The 23,112-nt window shown below is 41.7% G+C and overlaps 1 protein-coding gene across 1 annotated transcript in view; it reads right to left on the bottom strand.

The window, feature by feature from the left end:
* TRPC7 (transient receptor potential cation channel subfamily C member 7) overlaps positions 1–23,112 on the bottom strand; it is a 157,922-nt gene that overhangs the window by 113,703 nt on the left and 21,107 nt on the right. The window contains exons 2-4 of the mRNA XM_039242302.1: positions 22,535–22,723; positions 13,957–14,072; positions 13,017–13,851 (exon numbers count right to left, since the gene is read on the bottom strand). Of these exons, the coding sequence (XP_039098233.1) occupies positions 13,017–13,851; positions 13,957–14,072; positions 22,535–22,723 (1,140 nt within the window). The remainder of the gene's footprint in view (positions 1–13,016; positions 13,852–13,956; positions 14,073–22,534; positions 22,724–23,112) is intronic.

Raw genomic sequence — 23,112 nt, 5'->3', positions numbered from 1 at the left:
ATTATTAAGTGAAATAAAGCAAGCTGGGAACTGAGTATGGAGTATGTCTTAATACATTTAAGACAAAAGCCAAATACATATATATTTACACATACATATGAATATATGCTTATGTACAAATAAAATATTTATGTCAGATATAAAAGCAATTTTTAATGAGGCTGAATCTGGGAATCAAGATTGGGGTGATGGAGAGTGTTAAGGAACGGGAGGCTCACTTCTCTTTGTATACTATTGGGTGCTATCTGAATTGTTATTACTATTTTTTACATCATTTATTCCTTTGATAAGAATTTAAGAAGAAGATGGGTGATTTCTTTATTTGTCCCTTATTCCTGCATGACTCTTACTAAATAGGGAATCTCATGGAGAATCCAAATTTTGACTGCTCTAGGCTAAGCTGTTGCATCTGACAAGGAACTTTTCAACCAGTTTTGGATGCAGCAGCAGCAGCAGGGCAAGACCATCACATGTTATTGTCATGGTTCGGTGCTGGTTCTCACTGTGGCTTAATTCAGCAGAAGTAGATTAAAACTATCTGGGTCATGTTGCTGAAGCCATTTGGAAAACGAATCTGTGATCTTTGTCCTCTTAGTATTGATTTTTAATTCTAGCTCTTGTTGATCATTAGGAAATACAGAAAATGGCTTTCTCTTTTCTTTCCTAATAGCCCTTCAGGTCACTCATTCACATTTTTTAGGCTTTCCCCATCTCTGCTCTACCACTTAGTCCTTCAACCCTAATGTGCAATTTCCAGGCGTCTTCTAAGTGTCTTTTTCACAGAATTTCAACAAAAATGGTGAAAAGTCCACTGGCAGCTGGCCATGAAGCTACCCTAGTCCGGCCTGGCCCATGCACTGGCTGGGCTGGGCTGGGCTGGGCTGGCTAGTGGATGGATGTGAACTCACAGACCTTCTTACCAAGTCAGCCCTGCATCTGGAGTATCAAAGATTTCAGGATTTGTCTTCTGATTCTGCTCAGGGCTATCAACTAGTGGGTGTTTACAAGAAGGAGACTCTCATAAAATGAGGGTGTCCCAATCTCCCTTGTGAATGGGTTGTCACCAGCCCCTGGGAGCAGTGGGTTCTATTTCAGAGAGAATGGCTGAAGGTGACACTGTGGACACTGAGTCTGGGTGCAGACATTACCAGGTAGCCAGTGAAGGATAGCAGAATATGCCATCCCAAAAATGACTTGTAGGAGTTCAGGACATGCCACCCCAAAATATGCCCTTTTGGTATAGTGATTATTTTGCACTGTGGGTCCTTGAAAAACAGCAAATGAGGGGGAAGGGTTTCTGTGAATGCCCCTTATCTGCCTGAAAATAGATCCTCCAAAAGGAATTGATTTCTCTGAATCCCCTCCATGGGACCCTCATCAACCAGGGAAGGTGGACTCATCACAGGAAAAGAGCCCCTCCCCCACCGACCTGACAGACTCTGTCACAAATTGTCACGCCTCCCATCTCTTCTTCTAAGGGCCCATTCTTCTTACCTAAAAATAATTTCCTCTGAGAGGTGCACATCCCCTACCCCTTTCCCTATCAAGACTATTTAATTCTGAATTCTAAGCCACCTCAGAGAGTTACTCACTTTTCTCTGGGTGTTTCCCTTGTATACATCAGATAGACATGCTGCTGAACATCCGTTTTCCTCTTGTTAGTCTTTCTTTTACTACAAGGCTCTCAACTGTAAATTCAGAGGGTGGAGGAAAAGTTATCTTCCTCCCCTACACAGGTCTGTCTGTCTCCTTGGCCAGGGATGAATATCCTTTGTCACGTAGCCCTTCCTCAGTCCCTGGGACTTACCCTCCCCTTATACTGGACCACAGAAGTTGTTCTGTGGTGGGGCCTCAGTGAATTAATTGTCAGAGATTGACTTTTATTGATCAGAATGTCATGAAATTATTTTAAGGGAAAAATTCTGAACAGACCAGCAGCCAAACTTCTTTTACTTTTTTAAAAAAACTTTGTAGCAGCATGTTCCCACAATATAGCTGTCACAAATCCTGTGGGTCAGGGGTGGGGGGAGGGTAACAGCTAGAAAGGAGATTGTCTACTTGCACCCAGATGAGAACATCACAAACTCTCATGCTTTCCGTTTTCCCTCTAAAAACTCATGTGTTTCCTAAGAAGAGTCCTCTTTTTCCTTAGAAACTCTTTTCTCTCCTCCTTTTTTTCTGCTAAGATGGTATATAAACCCTTGTCTTAATTGTTCAAGGAGACATTTCTTCTCTGCACTTCTATATGTCTGTGAAAAACACTCTCTTTTCTCCTGTTAATATGTCTTTTGTTAGTTAATTCACAGGCCCCAGGCAGTACAACCTAAGATGATGGAGAATTTTTACTCCCAACACAGGACCCCCAAAATTTCCAGGAACTGTTACTTATAAAGCGTTGACATTACACAGGGGCAATGCCAAAGTTACAATATTCAGTAAGAAAACCAGGATTCCAAATTGTTTATGACAAGACTTTGTCACCATTGCATAAAACAGATCCATGCACAGGAAGCAAAAAGTAGGTCTCCAGATCTGGTAATAGGTCATAAATCAGAGACTTAGAAATGAAACTGTAGAGGAGTGGGTAGAGGAAGGGTTAGATAGGATGCTGGGAGGAACAGAAGGTACAGAAGCAGAAACCTGTGTATCTGGGAATTGGTGTATGGTGGAGGCAGCATCACAGATATGTGGGGGGAAGTTGGATTCCTGAGGAGACGATGCTGGGGGACCAGCTCCCTAGAAGGAGAAAGGCAGAAAGGCCATGCAAGCTCACCCTCCATACAAAAGCAAACTCCAGTTGGACTAAAGACTTAAAAGTGAATGGTGGATCCATGAAAGTCATAGAAGAAAAAGGAGATGTAATGCTGGAGAATATCTTTGTGACCTTGGGTGGGGAAGAGTTTTTTTTAATAAGACTAAATACACAAATCATTTCAAAAATAAGTGCCTCTCTTCAAAACAGGGTGCCATAGACAGATTTAATAGACGAGTGATAGACAGGGAGGAGATATTTGCAGTGTCTGAAATAGACGCGGGACTAGTATTTGGAACAGATGAAGAACTCCTGAAAGAAAATTTAAAAATACTCCAAATAGAAATTCTATTAAAAAGTGGGTGAGGGAATGATAGGGAGAGGCAGTTCATGGAGAGGAGAAATGCAAATGGCTCATAACATGTGAAGAAAGGTTCAACCTCATTAGCTATTAGAGAAATGCAAATTACGATAACTACATTTCTCATACTGGCAAACGTGAGAAGGCGGGATAATACCTAGAGCTGGCAGCACATGGCAGACCACAGCCCCCAAGGGCGCACCTTCTGGGGAGCAGTCAGCTGTGCTTAGTGACTTTAACCAGGAGTATTCTTTTCTGGGCCTGTCCTGTGAACGCTTAAATGGGACCACATGCGGTTACAGGGGTCTGTTTTGCTGTATCATTTGTGGTGACAAGAGAGCAGTCTAGGTGTCCATCACTGTGGGAATGAGGAAGTGGAAGGCTGCAAATGCACGGAATGCAGTACTGGGCAGCAGACAGAGGCAGTGTGCTAGGTTTACCTAGAGCAACATGGATAGGCCATAAAAAGCATGGTGTGGACGGAAAAAGTCAGAAGGGCCATAATTTTGTACCATAATCCCTTTTATGTAACTTATAAACACTCAACAATATATTTTTCCATAGCCCTCACTGGAATGTAAGCTCCAAGAGGGCAGAGCAATTATAGGGTTTTGATGGTCTCTAAGTGTTCCCAATCTCTAGGACTCTGCATATGGTAGGTGCAAAAGAGATAGTTCCTGAGTGAACAGCACATATATACATATGTATGTTCATAATTAATATAAATACATTATTAAATACATTGAGGTGGGTGATTTCTTGGGAGAAGTGGGAGAAAACGGGAATGAGGATAAAGTGTATGTGGAAAACAAAAAACGATGATAATGTTTCCTCATCAGATTCCTAGTTCTATTCACATTTTGTGTGCCTGGGTGTAGGGGGAGCACTAGGAGGAAACATACCAAGATATGAATTATTCTTAGATGGTGGCAATTTACATCGACCTTTTTTTTCTAGATTTTCTAGATTTTCTAAGATTTTCTAGATTTTCTAAGAATTCTGTAATCAGTGTGTTTTATGTATATTATTCCCAAACCCAATACTTGAAAAGGTGCAGTGCCACAATACCAAGTGTCCCCCACTGCGTCTGTCAGCAACCTCCCTCTTCCCTCCAATACCACACATACCCACTTTTACAGAATTCTAGTATCTCTGTCTCTCTTCTTGGGTCTTGGCCAGTAGAAAGCATCAGCAATCTCTCCCTTGACTTCCAGACTAACCTCCTAGTTTTAGGACTGTGTTTGGCTTCCTGAAATAACTGACCTCTGGCCTTCTATCCTGCCCTGTTCTGCGGGTTTGTTTTGGTTTCTTTTCTCAGCCTTTCTTAGTTTATCCCAACCTGATGCTCTACCCCACTGTATTGGGTTGAATAGTGTCTCCCCCAAATTGACACCCTCCCTGAAACTTCAGAATGGGACCTTATTTGGAGATAAGGTGTTGCAGGTGTAATTAGATAAGATGAAGTCCTACTGGGGTACAATGGGCCCTTAACCCCGAAAGACTAGTCCTTATAAACATGTTCTTCCAAGAACAGGGTAAGAGATAGGAACACACAGAAGATCACTGTGTGACCACAGAGCAGAGATTCAAGTGATGTATCAAAAAGACAAAGATCTCAAGGAAACAAGAAAGAGGCAAGGAAGGCTCTTACTCTAGAGCCTTCAGAGCAAAGATAGCCCTGCTAAACTTGATTTTGGACTTTTGGCCTCCAGCACTGTGAAGGCATCACTTCTGTGTTTTAAGTCCTCACATTCATGGTACTCTGTTACAGCAATGCTAAGGCTAATTTATATCCCTATACTCAACTGGGTGCACACAGGGAGGATTGTCAGTGCCCAGAAAAGCCTGCCCCTAGGATCCTCCTGCTCAACATCCAAAAACTTGGAGGAAGAAGAGGGAGAGATCTACTTCATACCTTTATTTATGCTAATACTAGTTCCAGTTGAAAAAACTCTGAGATAAGATTTAGCCATTTTCCTGTAATGAAATGTTTACATGGTCACTGCAGCCAACAGAGAAAGATACCCTCAGAATCTGGAAGATGCACTGGAAAGATTAAAATCCAGTAGAATTCTTTCTATTCTGGGGATACCACTTCTGAACCCACTTTCCAGTACCTCTACTCTAGCAATGAACAGTTTGGCTTGGGCCGCACCCTTCTCTACCTCCAGATGCCAGGGTGGAAGATTGGAATCCTCATTGCTCTCCTGCCCTGCTGCTACTCCATGGGGCTTCCACCTTGGAGGGGAAGATAAGGAGCCTGCACTTCTCTGCCTCCTCTTTCTGTGTCTCTGCACTGCGATAGCTCCCTGCTGGGAAGCACAGAGAGTCCCCAGAGGCTGAAGAAGCAGGATCCCTGCATCTCACAGACAAGCAAGGTGTCCTGGAAACAGCCAGGAGATGGCCACCTTTTCTGACTGTGCTGTTGCTCCAACTGTGCTGAGTCCCTTGGAGGTTGAGATGTGTTGGGTTTTTTTTTTTAATATTTTTATTAATTTTAGAGAGAGAGCACAAGTGGGGGAGGGGCATAGACAGAGGGAGACACAGAATTGGAAGCATCCTCCAGGCTCTGAGCTATCAGCACAGAACCCGACGCGGGGCTTGAATTTGTGAATTGCGAGATCATGACCTGAGGGGAAGTCAGATGCTGAACTGACTGAGCCACCCAGGTACCCCGTGATGTATTGGTTCTTTTGCCCTCGTGTGCCGCTCACCCCCTTACTGGGAGGTCCTCCCTCCCTTCCAACAGCAGTTGTCCAACTCCTCCAGCCTTGTCCCCTCCAGTCCATTTTCTACAGCAGGCACAGTGGGTGTTTCCAAAGTGCACGTATGAGTCACTGACTCATTTCCTGAAACCTTCTGGTGGTTCTTCATTTCCCCAAAAATGAAGGCCAACTTATTAGGTGGTAAGGCCACGGCTGAGGTGGTGTTCTTCGGTGCCTCTATCACCTGCCACCTCTCCCTTTTCCTCCCTATAATGTGGAACCACTTACAGTTCTCTAGCCAGTCCTCTTTCCCCTCTTGTACTGAACTATTTCGTGTGCAGTTTTTATGCCTAGCACCGTCTTTCCCATTGCCTGCTGGCTTTGTAGGTCTCCCATACCCCCTACACATTGTCTCCTTAGAGAAATCTTTAAACACACACCGTCAGCTGTCGCACTGAGTCACGTTTTAAAAGCTCCCTTTTACTGCTTAGCATTCAGTACTATTTGTAAAGCCTCTTTTATCTGTACGATTATATGAAGAATGTGTATCCCCTCCCCTGGATTATCAGGTCCTGAGAGCAGGAACTTTGTTTATCTTGTTCATCATCATCCCAGCACCCAGCCTAGAGCCCGGCTCATACTACAGGCTTAATAAGTGTTTGTTGCAGGAATGCTGGATTTTTGGATAGCTCTGTAATGAGGTCCACCCAGTAGTAATATTCTCTGGGCTTACAGACCATACTTCCATCCCACCCTCCTGACATGTTTTCCACACTTAATCCGTAAATCTGCTGCTAGTAAAATATATGCCTGTGTGTCGATGGGGTGTGCAGCATACTTGATTAATAATATCCTATGATGATTAATTCATATAGCATTGTAACTTTTTTCAGAGAAAACTCCTTCATTTCGATTTGATTTAATTTATGCTGCTACTCATCGACTCATATTCTCTAGAACTGTCTCCATTTTCTCCCTATCTCTGATACTTCACACTGATAGTTACACTTGTAGAGGAAATGATTTTTTCTCCATTTTTGTGTGTGTGTAGTGATGAATCTTTTCCACGGAGATATTTTTCAAAAAATAATCTGTCTGTATTTGGCAGGAGCTCTGCCTGCCCATTTCCTTCCTCCCCCTCCCCTGCTGCTCTGTCTTTCCTGTCCATGCCATTTCTTTCCACAGCAATATTTTAGCAGCGCTCCAGGCTTATGCACTTTCAGTGGTCTGCATTTTTTCAACTGGAAATATTCTTTTGGCCTGTTTTTAACCATGGAGTTCATACGTAGTAGTTGTTCTCATTCTAGAAAGATCTTCACGGGTTGGGGGAAGGGAGCTTAGCCGAAACCAGAAAGACCCTCTGAGTAGATGCGGTGCTGAATCTTAAGTTACATCTTTTGGGAGCAAAGTGTGTTGGAAATGCAGTGGGCTCATCTCCACTGAGCTCTGGGTGGTAGGAATTATGTATGTGTTCTGGGTCGGTTGGGTTCCCTGCAGAGTTTTATATTCCTCATCTAATTTAATCCTCCCTTCAGCACCCTGGGAGGCCATTGTCATTAATTCACTCACCACTCATTTATTTATTTACACAGATTAGGTTAAGAGCCAGTGTTTGGCTGGGGAAAATAGGCATTCCATTTTGGTCATGTTACAGTTCTAATCCCCCAGTTTACCAAGTAAGAAAGGAATTTGCAATAGATGCCTGAGATTGCACAGTTACCAGGAGATGGCACCAGGATTGGGAGCTGGGTGGGCCTGGTTACAGAGCCAGGCTCTTGGATCTCCATTCCTCAGCCTTGAGAGAATGAATCATGGCTGCGCTCACCAGAGCCTGTTCTCTGCTCTTGTCGTCATCAAGCAAAGTGGCCTCCTTTATCCCACCTGAATGCCTGTCACCCAAGGTACGCTGTATTTTAGAGGCTGATACTCTTGGCAGAAACCCTAGGAGAGGACAATCACATAACTTTAGGCATTCGTTGTGATGCAATGAAGACTTGTCATGAAAGGATACATTAATTAGCTCACTTCCTGTGATGACTCATTAACAAATGCCCTGGTGAACGTGCTCCTCCAGATTCTGAGGTAGGAAAATAGAAAAGGAGCTAGCGTGGGCAGAACTCATGTCTGTCCCTTCTCCTGAGATCAGCCAGTCCCTGGATCTTGCTCTCAGACTTGAAGCTGATGATTCTGGCCTTGGCATGGACCTGTTGACTGGCATGTGTGCTCTATCCTCCCCACAGCTGTGTATGCTCAGGTGGGGGGCATCGTATGACAGCTCATCACCTGACATCTGTGATCCTTCTCTTCTCTGCTTACATTCTCTATCACCAGAAAGTCAAGCAGAGGGTTTGGGTGACACAGTCAGATCCCTGAGGGTACTGGGATTGATATATAAGTAAGTGCTTTGAGTTGCTTTCTGCCAGATTCTCTTAAAAAATTTTTTTAAATGTTTTACTTATTTCTGAGAGACAGAGAGAGAGAGAGAGAGAGAGAGAGAGAGAGCATGAGCGGGGTAGGGTCAGAGAGAAAGGGAGACACAGAATCTGAAACAGGCTCCAGGCTCTGAGCTGGCAGTCAGCACAGAGCCCAAAGCGGGGCTCGAACCCACAACTTGAGATCATGACCTAAGCCAAAGTCGGATGCTTAACTGACTGAGCCACCCAGGTACCCCTGCCAGATTCTCTTTTAAAAAACAACAACAACAACAACAATTTACTTTTAAGACCTGCAGCCTTCGCAGGTTAAAAAATATTTTCCTGAAGGAAAAGGAAACACTTTTCAAGTCATTTCTTGCATGTTAAATAGGCATTTGTTTATACTACCAGCCTGCTTTTCAAACTTGAAGGAAGTCTATTTTCCCAGGGTGTTGGCCTATAAAATTTAAAAATCCTAAAAATATCCAGAGCATGAGAAACAGGTGCAAAATACAGATTCCACTGGATGGTGGGGGCAACACACTTATTTAGCCTTTCATTACTGCCTTGGGCCATGGGTGGGCCTTCACTCAAGCCCTCTGGCTTCTTGGCTCCCTGGCTGTATACCTCCTGAGTTCATATGTGCTTTGAACTCTCCTTACCGCAATACAAAGACACACCTCCTCCTTCTCCTCTCCTTTTTCCTCTTCCCATTTTGATAAGTTTGCAAGCATATTACAAACTGTCATCTCAACACCTTTACCTTCCACAATGGGACCTCACTAGAGATCATAGCAGGTGGCAAATTGGTCTGATTTACCATTATTTGCATTTTTAATTTGTGGTATTTTGGGCCCAGAGAGTTTTTTTATGGGTCTTAAAATGGCAACACAAACATTGATACATAATTCATCATCTACTTTTCATAATACCTGTGGTTAACAACCATTGACATCAGCACTTTAGGCAAGATGAAGCTACAGCTTGAGCTTTCTTGCCCCTCTCCTTTTCTCCTCTCTGGTCTATAAGAATAAATTGCTGATGGAAGCACAATCAGCAGCCTCCATACTGATGTGTCAACACAAAAAGTCTGCTTAGTTGTAGCTTTGTTATTATTTAGAATGACCAAGTCCTAAGTAACTAAGGTAAAGTGTTTGTTGGGCTTCCACAGTCCCCTGACTTGGGCACATGGAGTACTTTTAAGTTTAAGCAAAAGGTGAAAGACCAAGAGGGATACTTCCATTCCTCACCCTGTTTTCTCTTTGCTTCCAAATCCCTAGATCTCACTCCACAGTTTCCCTTGTTGTCCTTTGCTTCACCACCCCTTCCTGTTCCCACTAAGCACGCTGTTGGCATAACTCTGACATAGAAGAAAGATTAGCACCTCTAGTCCTTTTGAAACATCATCTTTGTAGATAGGCCACATGCATAGACAGGATGCCCTGGAATTTGGGAAGATACCAGCGAAATAAAGAGGATCTTCAGCAGATTTATTGGAAGGATGATCAGTGAAGAAAACCAAACAGACCAATTCAAGAGGAATGTGAAGACCCTGTTGTGTTCTTGGTGGCAGAGACTGTAACTCCGTGGAGATATAAAAATTCTGAATTTTTTCCACGCTATCCCAGCTGCCTTTACATAGAGAGAGCCTGTTCCATCAGGATAAAACACCTCTGAATAGCCCGTCCCATGCTAGGCTTCCCTTTCTCTGTCTCCTACTGTATAGATAAACCAGTTAATCAGAATGTCATTCGTGCCCTCCAGGAGTTTAGTGGCTCCTGGAACCATATAAAGTAGTATATGATTGGTCTTGTGTTATTTAAGGTGTGTTGGTTTGATCCCCTTAACCACCTTGTACCCTTCTGTAGAGCTTTCCCATTCACTGTGTCTATTAAATTGCTCTATTAGATTCATAGATGTAGGAAGAGTTTAAATCACAGATAAAAGTAATCATATGCTTCATCAGTTGAAATGATTATTCTTTGAGGATTTCCTTCATTCCTTTCATCAAGTATTTCTGGAATGTTTACTAGATTACTGAGTACCATTCATGGCACTAGGAATGTCTTACTGAATTTTCATCTTTTTAGACCCCAAAAGATTAGAGATGCATGAGAAAATCTTTGAGGAGATACATAATTCCACAACAAAAATAATGGCTTGCTGTGGGCATCTGACTGTAGCCACAATTTACTGGAGACCTTGACATTGGCTGTACTTCTTGCTAATGACTAGACTCTATTCTGGTGTTAAATTACAATGACTTCAGAAACAATAGACTGGACAACTGAATTGAGGTTTCCATGCGTGAGTCTAGTCAGGAGGAGCCATTCTGAGTGAGTGTCTTAGAAAATCTGGAGGATGACATATGGCACCTCCAGTCAGAACCTGAAATCTTTTTGTACAGCTGATGATACTGGGTCATCAGCATAACACATGGATAGAGTCAGCTGCGTGTCTTCCCTTTAAAGCAGGACAGACTCCTAAAGAGTGCATTTTAGAACCACACTTGCTCTTTATTCTTTATTACAAATTGACTTGTCTTTTGCTAAGCTGCTTTCTTCTCTGAGAAGATTTATAATGTCAGGAATGCACATACAAGGATAGTTGAATAAGTAATAAAGTTCTAAAGGAATGCTTGTGTTAATTTATAATGCACCATTTGTCGACAGTGTGAAAGACATTATTTCAAACAAAGGTAACTAGGGGGATGTTAATAACCAGCAAATGTATTTTTGCTAACTCTTATTCTGAGTAAGTCACTACATTGTGGAACGGATTTGTCATCATGTTAGTAGTGTTCTTAATTGTCTCTAATTTTCATCATTTACTTTTTAAATCAAAATATCATGCTTTCCACAAACTTCCAGTTTTAGATATTATACATACTAAAATATGCTAGACTTTTGGTCCTAGTAAAGGAAACAAATGGCTCAGATGGAATTCCAAATGTTAGTCTAGCATCGTCTTATTTAGTAGGCTGGCATGCTCCCAAATTCCAGATAAGTAGAGAATTGTGCAATTAGCTACATAACCTGATCCAAAAAATTTTTTTCCTTGAATTGTTTTTTTTTCTTGGCCAGAAATACCTAAATTAACTGCGTTGGCCATTTCTTTTACATGGCCTATGAAGATTCAATCTGAAGCTGAGGGAATAAGCAAAATCCTACCAAGCATCCATGGGACATCATCGGTCTTATTACTGGTAGGTGGAGTTCATTGCTTAGAAACAAGGAAAGAACAGCAAGAGCTACATTCTTGGGTGCTTCTTTGGTTAATCTCTTCATCTCCATCCACCAATTTTTTTTAGATGAGGCTATGGACAATGCAGGAATAGGGAAGTCCCTCCACTTCAGTAGATTAGTCCAAGATAGGGGAAACAGATGGAGTAAAATTAATTAGAGGATTCTTCCATCTATTCACAGTTTGTGGTACCCTGCAGCTCTTTGCGAGCCTGGCTCTTCTGTCTGTGGCTGTGGGTGATCCATTCCTTCAGAGACGCCTCCATGGTCTCATGCATGCACAACGGAATTGTCCCTGTCTTTAGTCCTCACACTCCAGATTCTCTAATTCATCCAGCCTACCAGAGAAGTAAATTTCCAGAACTCGGCTTCATCATTTTAACCCCCAGGGACAAATTTCAGTGGCTCCCCATGTCCTACAGGATAGCATCGAAAGTGCTCAGCCTGCCATATACAGCCCTCTGAGATTTGCCCCCAGCCTGTCTCTGCAGCACACCTTCTGTGTGCCCCTCCAGGAATTCTTTATTCTGGTCACATGCAGCCTCTCAGAAGCCCCCTGCCTGTTCTGAGCCATTCTGGATCTCACCTTCAGTTGCCTCCTCCAAATGCACACATCTCTCTTCCCACCCATCTGATTCCTCTTGCTCAGCAAGGCCCAGCCCCATTCTGTTTCCTCCTTTGAGATCTCTCTGAACAGTGTGTGGTCCACAAGGCTTCCTTGCTGTGAACTGTTATCCATCCTTGGCCACCTAATTTCCTTGGGCAGCTAATTGTGTCCCTCCAGGGGCAGCTCTTGCAGTGACATCTTATTTGGACAATGCACTTTTCTCCTGCAGGTTAACCTCTTTTCCCAGCTCCATTATCAGCCTTGCATGTGACACTGCATGCTCCGTGGTATCATAGGCTCTGATCAAATGGCAGGATGAGAAATTATGAGTCTAGTTGTAGTTCCTGCTCTTCCAGGCACACCTTCTGCAGCCAAGAATTCCTTCATCATTCAGACAAAGACAAGCAAACCCCGAGAAGCCCAATGCATGAACAATTCTCAGAAAGGCTAAGAGCTGGCTCTGGGCTCTGAATGGCTAGATTAGAGCAGTGGTTTTGTGATTTACTAGTTATATAATATCTCTCTACCTGTGTGCCCTCACATAAGATGAGAATGATAATGGTATTCAAATTAATAGTTGTTGAGGGGACTAAACAACATCATATAGATAAGGCAGTTCATGCTTGGCACAAGCTCTCCCTGGTGGCAGAGCTGAATGAGGCATTTATATCATCCTGCCTGTGTACTGCTTGTCTTTTATTGTATAGATTTGTGCTTAGGTCAACCTCTTCTTTACATTTATGTGTTCCAAATTCCCACCTAAGGGGCTGCTTTTCCTTCAGGCTTACATCTGACCAGTGGAGGAAATCCCCTTCTGACCTGTGCGCCAAGACCCTAGGGCCCTGCGTGAGACCAGACAACCCATTTGACTACCCGACACACCTGGAAGAGCCCTCGGGGCAATCTGTCTGCAGAGTGGTGAGTGGGAGAGTTACCTTGAATTCAGTCTCAATGTTGGCTAGCCTGGCCAATTCGTTGCTCAGCTCCAGCGCAGTGAGCACGGGGTCTTCACTGGACAGAGACAAATAGGCAGCACTCGCCAGCCCCTTGTAGGCATTCATGCGGGAGCGTGAGTGGCTGAAGGAGTCCTTCCGCTGCTTCTCGGTGCACTCGTTGCACTTGCAGAAGTAGTCGTGCGGCCGCTCGATGCGGGCGCCTTTGAGCAGGAGGATGTGCACGATCTCATACTCCTGGCAGTGCGCCGCCAGGATGATGGGCGTGATGTCGTGCGAGAAGCGCGTGCCGTCCTCGTCGTAGGCATAGAAGTCGTCGTCGCGTAGCTCCTGCTCCAGCGGGCTGAGCGTCAGGCGCTGGCCCTGCGCGAAGGCTGGGTGGTTGAGGATGGCCTCCACGATGCGCACGTAGCCCTTGCTGATGGCGAGCAGCAGCGCGTCCCCCACCCGCGCCAGGTTCTCCTTCTTGAGCAGCAGCTCTGTGACCTCCAGGTGCTCGTTGCCCACGGCCAGCTGCAGCGCGTTTTGTCCCATGTAGTCCACGCAGTTGAAGTTGAGGGTCTTGGACTCCTCCAGCATTTTCCTGACCACGGGGATGTTGCCATACTCGGCCGAGTCCAAGAAGCGCTCCTCCTCTGGCGTCAGGCTGGTCCCCTTCTCGTTGAACATGTAGGCGGGACCCCGAATGGCCTGGCGGCGGCCCTTCTCTCTCAGTGTTGTGTGCCTGCGCTGCATGTTTTTGAAGGTGCTGCTCCCCAGCCTATGGGAGAACAAGGCAGAGATGGCTTGGTTATTCTCGCAGGGGCCTGCGGGGTCCCTGGGGCAGAGCAAACAAAATGTATTGAGATAAAAAAGAATCTCATGATCGGGATCTTATGAGAAATTATTTTCTTCTTACTGAGATTAAGATAGATTGGCTAACCTGAAATATTCCGATTCATGGAGAGGAACAGTGATGTGGTTATACCGCATCTGTGTCCCTTGGATGGAGGAATGATGACGAACTGAATGTGGGTTTAGGTTGGTACGTAATGAGAGCTAGAGGGGGAGGGTGTGGGGTAGTGATGTGGTTGCAACAGGCCACAGACCATGGATTTTATTTCCATTTGTGCAAAGTTTAGTACCGCACTTAACTTCTCTGGGCTTTAGAACCTTGCTTCTCTGTGATTTTACCCATACAATGTGAATAACTTTTGTGTGCCATACGGTCCACAGGAGGATTAAATGAGGTAATATGTATTAGAAAATAGTCAGCATTGGTTTTATTCTTTACCCTCCTGCCTGTTGGCATGCCTAGTTCATCAAAGACTCTGCTGTAGAAATGACCACTGTAGATACTGCTGCCTTTATTTCAGGTGCATTGTCCCCATTGAGCTCCCTCACTGTGACAAAACTGCAGCCACATGCAAGCATGGCTGCATGCCTGTTTCTGCATTCAGTATATGCCTACCCCACATGGGGTCTGTGCTTTCTTTCTGGTCCCCATGCAGCCTAAGCAGATACTAAAGGACAAGATGTGGTAGGGAGCAGTCCAAGACTCATTGCCACTTACTGGTGGCCTCAGAAGTGACTCTCCTGAGGATATTCAGCTGTAGCTTCTTAAGATAAAATCTGGATTTTTGTATGGCTGGAGGAACATGTCATTTTGATGGTGGGTTTATTCCTAACTTGGTCTTTGCTTTTGTGGCATAGTGTAGAGGTTAATGCTAATACTACTAGTAATAACAGTTGACATTTATTAAACACCTATTTTATGCTAAGAAACATACTAAGAAATTAATAACCTCGCATATATTACTTGTATAATTTTTGGATTGATCCTATGAGGTAGAAGCTATTATTATTCTCATTTCAGGTGATGATGCTGACACAAGTAGGGCTAAGAGACAGGCTTGAAAGTCAGAGGACCTAGAGTAGGAGTCCTGGCTTCACCTTTGGCCAACCTTTTGACTTGGAGCAAGTCACCTAACCTTTAATTTGCCAGGGTTTTAAAAAGGGCAGACTAGAGAGTATAATAGCTATAGGATAATTTGAGCTTGAGTCAGATACCCCATCTTCAGCTAGCATTGGAACTTTGAGTGGGTGCATGGCTCAGGATTCTTTAACTGTAACACAGAATCTGGCCAAGATGTTCCCTAACTCCCTATGAATGTGAATATCTGATTCTCCAATTTACCCTCTTCTTATTTCCTCTTCTTTTTTTTTTCTAGTCTACTCCCCCACTCACATTATTCAAATGATATTTGAATGACATACATTTCAATAAGATGGTATTTATTGTAAAGAGTAAGTACTTGGGGGCTTATTTTGAACTTTTTTCCAAATTTCCATAGGTCTTTTTGTTAGGGGTCAGGTTTCCATGCATTAAGAATACTCAATATTGGGGTTCCTGGGTGGCTTATTCGGTTGAGCATCCGACTTCAGCTCAGGTCATGTTCTCACAGTTTGTGGATTCAAGCCCCACATCAGGCTCTCTGCTGACTACTCAGAGCCTGGAGCCTGATTGGGATTCTGTGTATCCTCTCTGCCCCTCCCCCACTCACAATCTGTCTCTCTCTCAAAAATAAATTAAACATATTTTTAAAAATCTTAAAAGAATACTCTGTATTTAAGCCTTTTGTAAAAAAAATATAAGTTACAGAGGAAGGCTTTTAAATTAAATCTAGTATTTTGAGATTTAAAAAAAATGTGCCACTCAGTGTGAGGAAATAGGTTCTATTTACATAAATGTGTTAGAAAAAGCTTAGGGTGGGAAGCTGCCACCACAGGGCAAAATTACCTGAGGTTAGGTCACAAGATGGTGTAATGGGATCATGAGTAACTTGTTATATCACCTGTAGGAAATTCCTTTCTATCTGACGCCAATATATATTTCTGTCACAAACTCCACTTGGCCCCCAGACTGTTTGCTTCTTACACACACAAGTTAATGGTTACTCTCTGATTGTTTTCTCCACATTCATGTGTGTAAGATCTTGTTTTCTTCACGTTCACCACGTGAGTAATACCTTGTGAGCTCAATACATATGGAGATGAAACCCCCTGTTTGGGGCTCTTGTCTCCTCCCGGACATTATCCTCTCTCGTATTCAATTTGGCATCTGCCAAATTGATGGACAAGAGAGAACTCCAGACTCATAGTCCATGACAACTCAGTCTTGTGATTTTTACATTTTGGGGCTCCATTTAGTTTCCTGCTAATTTTACCTTTTGACCTGCTCAAACTGTTTTGGTTTTAGCTCCTTCCTGGGGTCCTTTGTGGTATAAAGCAAAGACTTGGAAGTCAGAGCTTAGGCTCTAATCTTGCCTAGGGCTGAGTCATACATTTTTTTGGGAGAAGCTGCTAAACTATTCAGTGGAGTAGCTTTTACATCTGCAGAAAGTAAAAGGAATAATTATGGGTAACTCCTTCAAAAGGTAACTGTGGGTGATAAATCCTAATAGAGAGCTCCGTGCTTCTTTAGGAAGAGATCTGAACTGCTATCCACTTTTCTAAAGTGCATTTTGATAGAAGATTGCTGGGGAAAAGGTTCTCAGAATTCCAGTTCATGATCTCCTCTGAGCCCATTTCTCTCAACAATGCCATCATTCCGTAGAAAGAGACTGCTTATTGAGGCCAAAGCAGACTATAGATTGGGAGTCCAATAGAGATCTTTATATGAGAGAGAGGCTTACAAATAGGGTGCAGGATTTATTATTATAGGTTTTTCAGAGGGAGAAGTGACTGAGTTGAAAGCTAACCAGTCACCTCATTTGTATCCCCAAAGAGCCTTATTTCAGAGGATATCATGAAGTCAGTTTAAAGGTCTGTTTTCTGGGTACACCTACTTAGGGGGGAATAATCTTTTTTTTAAAGGTTATTTATTTATTTTGGAAGAAAGAGAGCTGGAGCAGGGGAGGGGCAAAGAGAGAGGACAGAGAATCCACAGCAGTCTCTGTGGTAGCAGCACACAGAGCCGATGTGGGGCTTGGTCCCATGAACCGTGAGATCACGACCTGAGCTGAGATCAGGAGTTGGATTATTAACTGACTGAGCTACCCAGGTGCCCTTAGATTAATAACCTTTCTGACAGAATTCATTTGTCTGCCCTGTGATGAGACATACACTCCTCTCAGGAGCACCTCTCTGGATTTAGACATTACAACTCAACATGAGGAAAGGCGGTTTCCACTCAGGAGCATCTGAGTGGTGTGTCAGTGATGAGATGGCAGCTGTCTTAAAAGGAGCCAGGGCTTGAGCTTGATTCCATGTCACTTTTCCGTTAGAGGTCTGCTTAAGAGGGAGAACAGGTCAGACTCCAAGGTCATGGGTACACAACCAGTACCTAGCAGCAAGCCATGGAGAGAATAATTCAAAGGAAGTATAATAATAACTACTGAACCAAGTCAGAGCAGAGAAACATTTTACAAGAAACGTGTAAGTACCCAATCTAAATTCACAGTCTGTATGAATATCATAGATGCTGCAGGTTAAAAGCTTAAAGGATGTTAAACTATCATTTGATAATTTCCCTAATTAGACAAACAAACAAACAAGCATGAAAACAAGGTATTAGCATTCCTATTTTTTAGGTGAAGCAAAAAGACTAAACCTTAGGGCAAATAATTTCACAAGAGTAGCGCATCATATAAATCTTGATGTTTCTATAAACATCTTCTTTTATCCATGAACAAATCTTGATATTTCTATAAACATCTTTTATCCGTGAACAAATATATGTATTGTGTGTGGCTAGTATTTGTCAGAATGTCAAATGTCTTCACCATTAGACATGCGTTTTTCTGAATGACCTTGAAAGCAGACACCCAGATGTAGTAAGAAATAAACAAGCTTCTCTTTCCCAGCTTTTAAAACCTCAGCTTTGAGATACATTTGGATTGTCACAGAATTGTCAATTCTGTTATTTTCCTAGGAGAATTTGCCATTGATGAAACCTTATGGACCTTCAAATCATGTATGCATATAAACATATAATGGAGGCATCTTACTCAGTGAGATTGCTTCTAACATATAGGGTTTCATGGAAGACCCTAGAGCCACATGAATTGGTTCAGATACTGGTGGGGGCCTGGTTTTTCTTTTACCTTAATGGGGGCTTTTTATTAGTGCTGACTCCCTCTTCCCTTTAAAAGTGCTTTTTAAACATATTTTTTATTTTTTTTTAACTTTGTTAAGGTATGATTGGCAAAACTGAGAAATATTTAAAGTATATATTGTGGTAATTTGCTGTAAGTATACCTCATGGAAGGAATCCCACCATCTAGTTAATTAACACATTCATCACCTCGCAAGTATCTATTTGATGAGAACATTAATTTCTGTCTTAGAGGATTTTGTTTATGTAATACAATATTATCAACCATTATAGTCACTGTATTGTACACTAGATCTTCATCTTATAGCTGAAAGTTTAATGTACTCTTTTACCAACTTCTCCCTATTTGCCCAACTTAAGCATTTTTATACCTATGAATATATTTAGCCATTATATCCTTACTATTTAATTTTGACATTGTGGATAGTCAGGCTCTCGCCATACATTTCATATGTGTTGAGAAGAATCCACAAAAGATATGTCAGAAAGATAAAGCCATTTGGTTCACAGTAGCTGGTGGCCAGAACTCACACTCATGAATCAGCTGTGTTGCTCTGCTGGAGTGTGGATATTGTCACAGTTTCAGGACCAATAATGAGCAAAATGAATCTTCTTAAAATCTAATTAGCATTTGATTGCCCTTACTCTAATATTTTTCTTAAAAATGAACTTTGAATGCAAATGCCCTTCTATTTGCATATATTATTAAGATAACGAGTGATCAAACTCATCAAACACCTCAATTAAGATACTGTGTTTTTCATCTTTCATAAATGCATACATTGACATTTGATGTCATTGAGAAGAAGAGTTTCAGTGGAAACAAAACCATATTTGAGAGGAGCCCTGATTATTTAACTCCCTCTTGATCCCTTGGTTGCTATTTTTATCAAACTGCTTTTACAGATGCATCAGCTAGTCTGAGGAAACCCAGATGTCAGTGATCCATGGAAAGTATGAATTCTGCACCCTAAATCCACTGCAAATAAGCATGACAGTTAAACATTTTGGAGACAGGAATTGTGATTAATTACTGAAGAAGAAAAGCACACTTAATCAAAATGTCTTTTTGGAGATACTTGTCTTTTTTTTGTAAAATTGCTACATCCACCATAGGGCTCCATGGAAATCACCCAAGCCTGAAACTAATTCAGTCTGTAACATTCCACAGCTGAAGGTAGAGCCAAACAAAATCCATGAGTTAGATCAGTCACCCAGGAAAACCCAGCTCTGGTCTGTGCATTTTCTTCCAAGTGTACATAGTCTGAGTTTTAGTCCAGAGCAACAGTGATGAAATATTCAAGTGATTTGGAATGTTCTCCAGAATCTCAGTTCTCTTACCAAAGTAAAGGAAGAATAAAATCTGTCCTCCATGTACCTCAGCCACAGTGAAGATGCAGTAATGTATATCAAATGTCCTGGATAGAAGGAAGCCTTGTGTAAACGTTAGATGACTATAAATTGGCTTACATTTTACTCTACACTGATATAGTCAGCTTAGCTCTTTATCTAAATGACTGTATAATAGTGATAGTTAACATATATTACAGATTTGCCATGTGCCAGACACTCTGTTAAGTGCTTTATATGAATTATTGTTTTAAATTCACACAAATCATATGATAATCTTAGCTGTTTGCCTCAATGACTAATCATGATGATTAGCATTTATTACACATTAACTGTATTGTAGGCACTATGCTGAGTACTTTACATGTATTATCATTTTAAATTCTCATTAACTACTACATGACACAGTTGCTATTGTTATTCCCATTTCACAGATGGTGAAATGAGGCTGAGATAAAGTAACTGGTTTTGTTAAGGCTACATAACTTGTGAGTGGTAGACCCACTATTAGGAGTCTAATCTGTTTGGTTTCAAAGCTAATGCTCCGGGCTGGTATGCCACTGCCATCTATCCATTCTCCTTCATTTTTTCTAAATGTCTTAAGATTGTAAATTTTTCTGTTAGAGTTCAGGATCCTTGAGGGCAGGAGAGTTACTTATTTATATGGCATATGTACCTGGTACCCGGTACCCATGATGTCGGCATGTGGGACATGGTCAGATAACTTAATCAACTCTTAAATACTTGAATTTGGGCTAAGCAGTAAAATAGAGGGGTTAGTGTTTATCAGTATCTTACTTCTTAGAAATATAGGAGCCATATAATCCTGTTACTATTATTTCCTACTTGTGGTGACAACTTTTAAAATTAGATTTGAGCTCAAAAGCCAAATTAGTTTCCAACCCCACTGTACATAATGGTCCATAAGTTGCTAGATGAGGCCATTAATATCAGAGGGTGTATTAATTTGCTTGGGTGACTGGGGCAAAGAACTGAGACATTCTCACTTCTTCAGGATACTTCTGGAAAATTTTATGTATTTCCAGAGACATCCACTTAATTTCTAATTATTCCTCATTCTGTTGAAGCTGAGGTGAGATAGTACATATAAATGATAGTGCCTAGTAAGTGCTGTAGTAACACTGAACACTATTAATTGTCTTAGGTTAATATAATCATAATAATTGTGGACTTATAGCAATCAAGTTCTCACTTAAGCTAGTGACAGTAATTTGCTTGTAAAATACACCCATCTTGAATAAAAGAAAATATATCTCTCTAGTTACCCATGAATATACATGAGTTCATATATCTTACCATTCAGGTACTATAGGAATAGCCAAGTATCCTTCTGCTACTCATTATAATACATTGTATTGAGATATACTTTCCAAACAATTCTGCTAGTATGGTATATTTTTCCAACTGCATCTTGAATTGAAAAATATTATATAGATTCTTGAATGTTAATAAATGACTCTATCAGCAATTTATTTTTCAACAGATAGCATCATCTAGAAAAGAGACTTTTCTCTGTATTTTCAAACTACCTTATATAGTAGCCATACAGTATAACTAAGGCTTTGTGTGTGCTTCTTTTATTCTTTCTTTTTAAACCCTTATTTGTCTGTTTGCAACTGGGGAGTTATGAAACTGGTTGTCTGTATTTCATTGTGTATATGTCCAGATAGAGCTGTAAGTTCTTACAGTTACATGCCTTTCCCCCAAAAATTTGTCTTGGTATAAAATAGATCCATATAACCTTTTAACTATGTCATTGACCTTTGCGGCAGAAAAGCCTGAAATGATCATCTACTAAGAAAATAAGACAGGCCCTTAAATCATGAAATAACAATACTGAAAAAAGTAACACGCTGAATATTTGGGGTGGGGTGAATGTTGATTGCCTTTCCTGAGCAAGAGATCCTGGCAGTACTCATCCAGGATACCACATGTATCTGAAATTAGCCTCAATGAGGCTCCGCATAGTTCTCGTTTTTTTCTGGGTTAATTGCTGCCTGAAGGAGTTAGCTAGTCTGTATGCCCCTAAGCTTAGGAGCAAGTGTTTTGGAAAGAAATTTTTAGGAAATTATAATTGTGACATAGCAATTTGGTAAATTGTTAAATAATTGAACGAATGTAATTGTTTAAAAGATCTTAGTGTTTGTACCATGTTCATAATGAATATTCTGGATTTAATGTGTATTCATTCATAAATCTGATGTGTGTCCAGTAATTCAGAAATAGGACCCACCAGCAGGTGGCATTCTGAGGCAAAAATTCACTGAGTGCCACCAGACAGGGTCAATCATTATTGCCTCTTTCAAATCTACCCTGAATTCATTAAGCCTTTAAATTACAATTAATGGCAATAGCATCTTGATTAAGTCTATTCAGTCATACTTAAGTGAATTTACAACTTCACATGTAAAGAAGGAGTTTCTGTGTTCCAGAGTTTCAAAGCTTGTGTCAAAGCACTGCCCAGATCACATTTCTTTTACTAAGAGCATATTTGTTATGTTGAAATGGACATCTAAAGGACATATTTTCCACAAATAAAAGGAAAGAAAAAAACTCAATCTCTTTATTCCCACCTGTAGTCCTTTAATGATGGCTACTTATTAGAAGATAGCCTTCTTTCTCCTCTCCTATATTTATGTTAAGATAAATACAATCACAAAAAATGTCAAATTAAAAATCTGTCAGTAGTGAAGTAGGAGAACAGACAGCACATATACTCTCTTCCAGGAATTAAAAGAAAAGAAAGAAAGAAAGAAACCAACCCTGCACTCTAGCACAGAAAGACTGGGTTACCGATATGAGTTGTCTATTTTAAATGGATTTGTAAACTTAGACTTCCAATGAAAAGTAAAAAAAAAAAAATCCTCTACCAACCCATCAAATAAGAAAGATTTCAGATCCAGATTCATATCTAAAAATCCAAGCCATGCATAGGAAGGAGAGGGCTAATAAAGAAAAGTTTAATTCCATATTTGAGCAAGAAAACAATCTCTGTTGGAAAAATCGATATGAAAGAATCATCATAGTCGCTTACACTGAGGGAGAAAAAAGCAGGCTGGTCCCTCCTCTCTAGATGACCGGAATCCGGTGTTGAGTCCCAGGAATCTGGCTCCCCATGGGCGGTAGCTGAGGAGATGCCGCTCTCCGTGGTGCTGAAGTGTATAGAGCTGGTCAAGTCAGTGGAGTTGCGAAGATGTGAAAGCGCGCTTCGCTGTCCTTTGTGCTGCAATGGTAAAAACTCCCGTTCTGAGGCAGACTCGCCTTACTGTTCTTTTCCTAATCTGGGGGAAATTTCCCAGAGAACATGACGGAGAAGGATCTGTGTATGAGACTGGCATGTGGCGTGGTGATGGGTTGGTATAGTTCCCACCCCTTCTCTCAGACAGTAGCTTTGAAAGGGAGGTAGCAACTCTGTCTTCTACCATAGATCCTCATAATTTCTACCTGCCTCGTCTCATACCCCAGAACAGTGCCCCCCCTCTCTTTCACACACGCACACACATGCACACACACACACACACACACACACACAGTCACCTCAATTATGTAAGGCAGCAGGTTCTGGCTTCTGAGGCAGAATATTAATCTGTTTAAATAAATGAAAAATGAGGA

This window comes from Hyaena hyaena, unplaced genomic scaffold, assembly GCF_003009895.1.
Source record: "Hyaena hyaena isolate Hyena2069 unplaced genomic scaffold, ASM300989v1 scaffold_214, whole genome shotgun sequence".
NCBI lineage: Eukaryota > Metazoa > Chordata > Mammalia > Carnivora > Hyaenidae > Hyaena > Hyaena hyaena.
The sequence above is the reverse complement of the archived record's forward strand: the minus strand, read 5'-3'. Positions and strand labels throughout refer to the sequence as shown.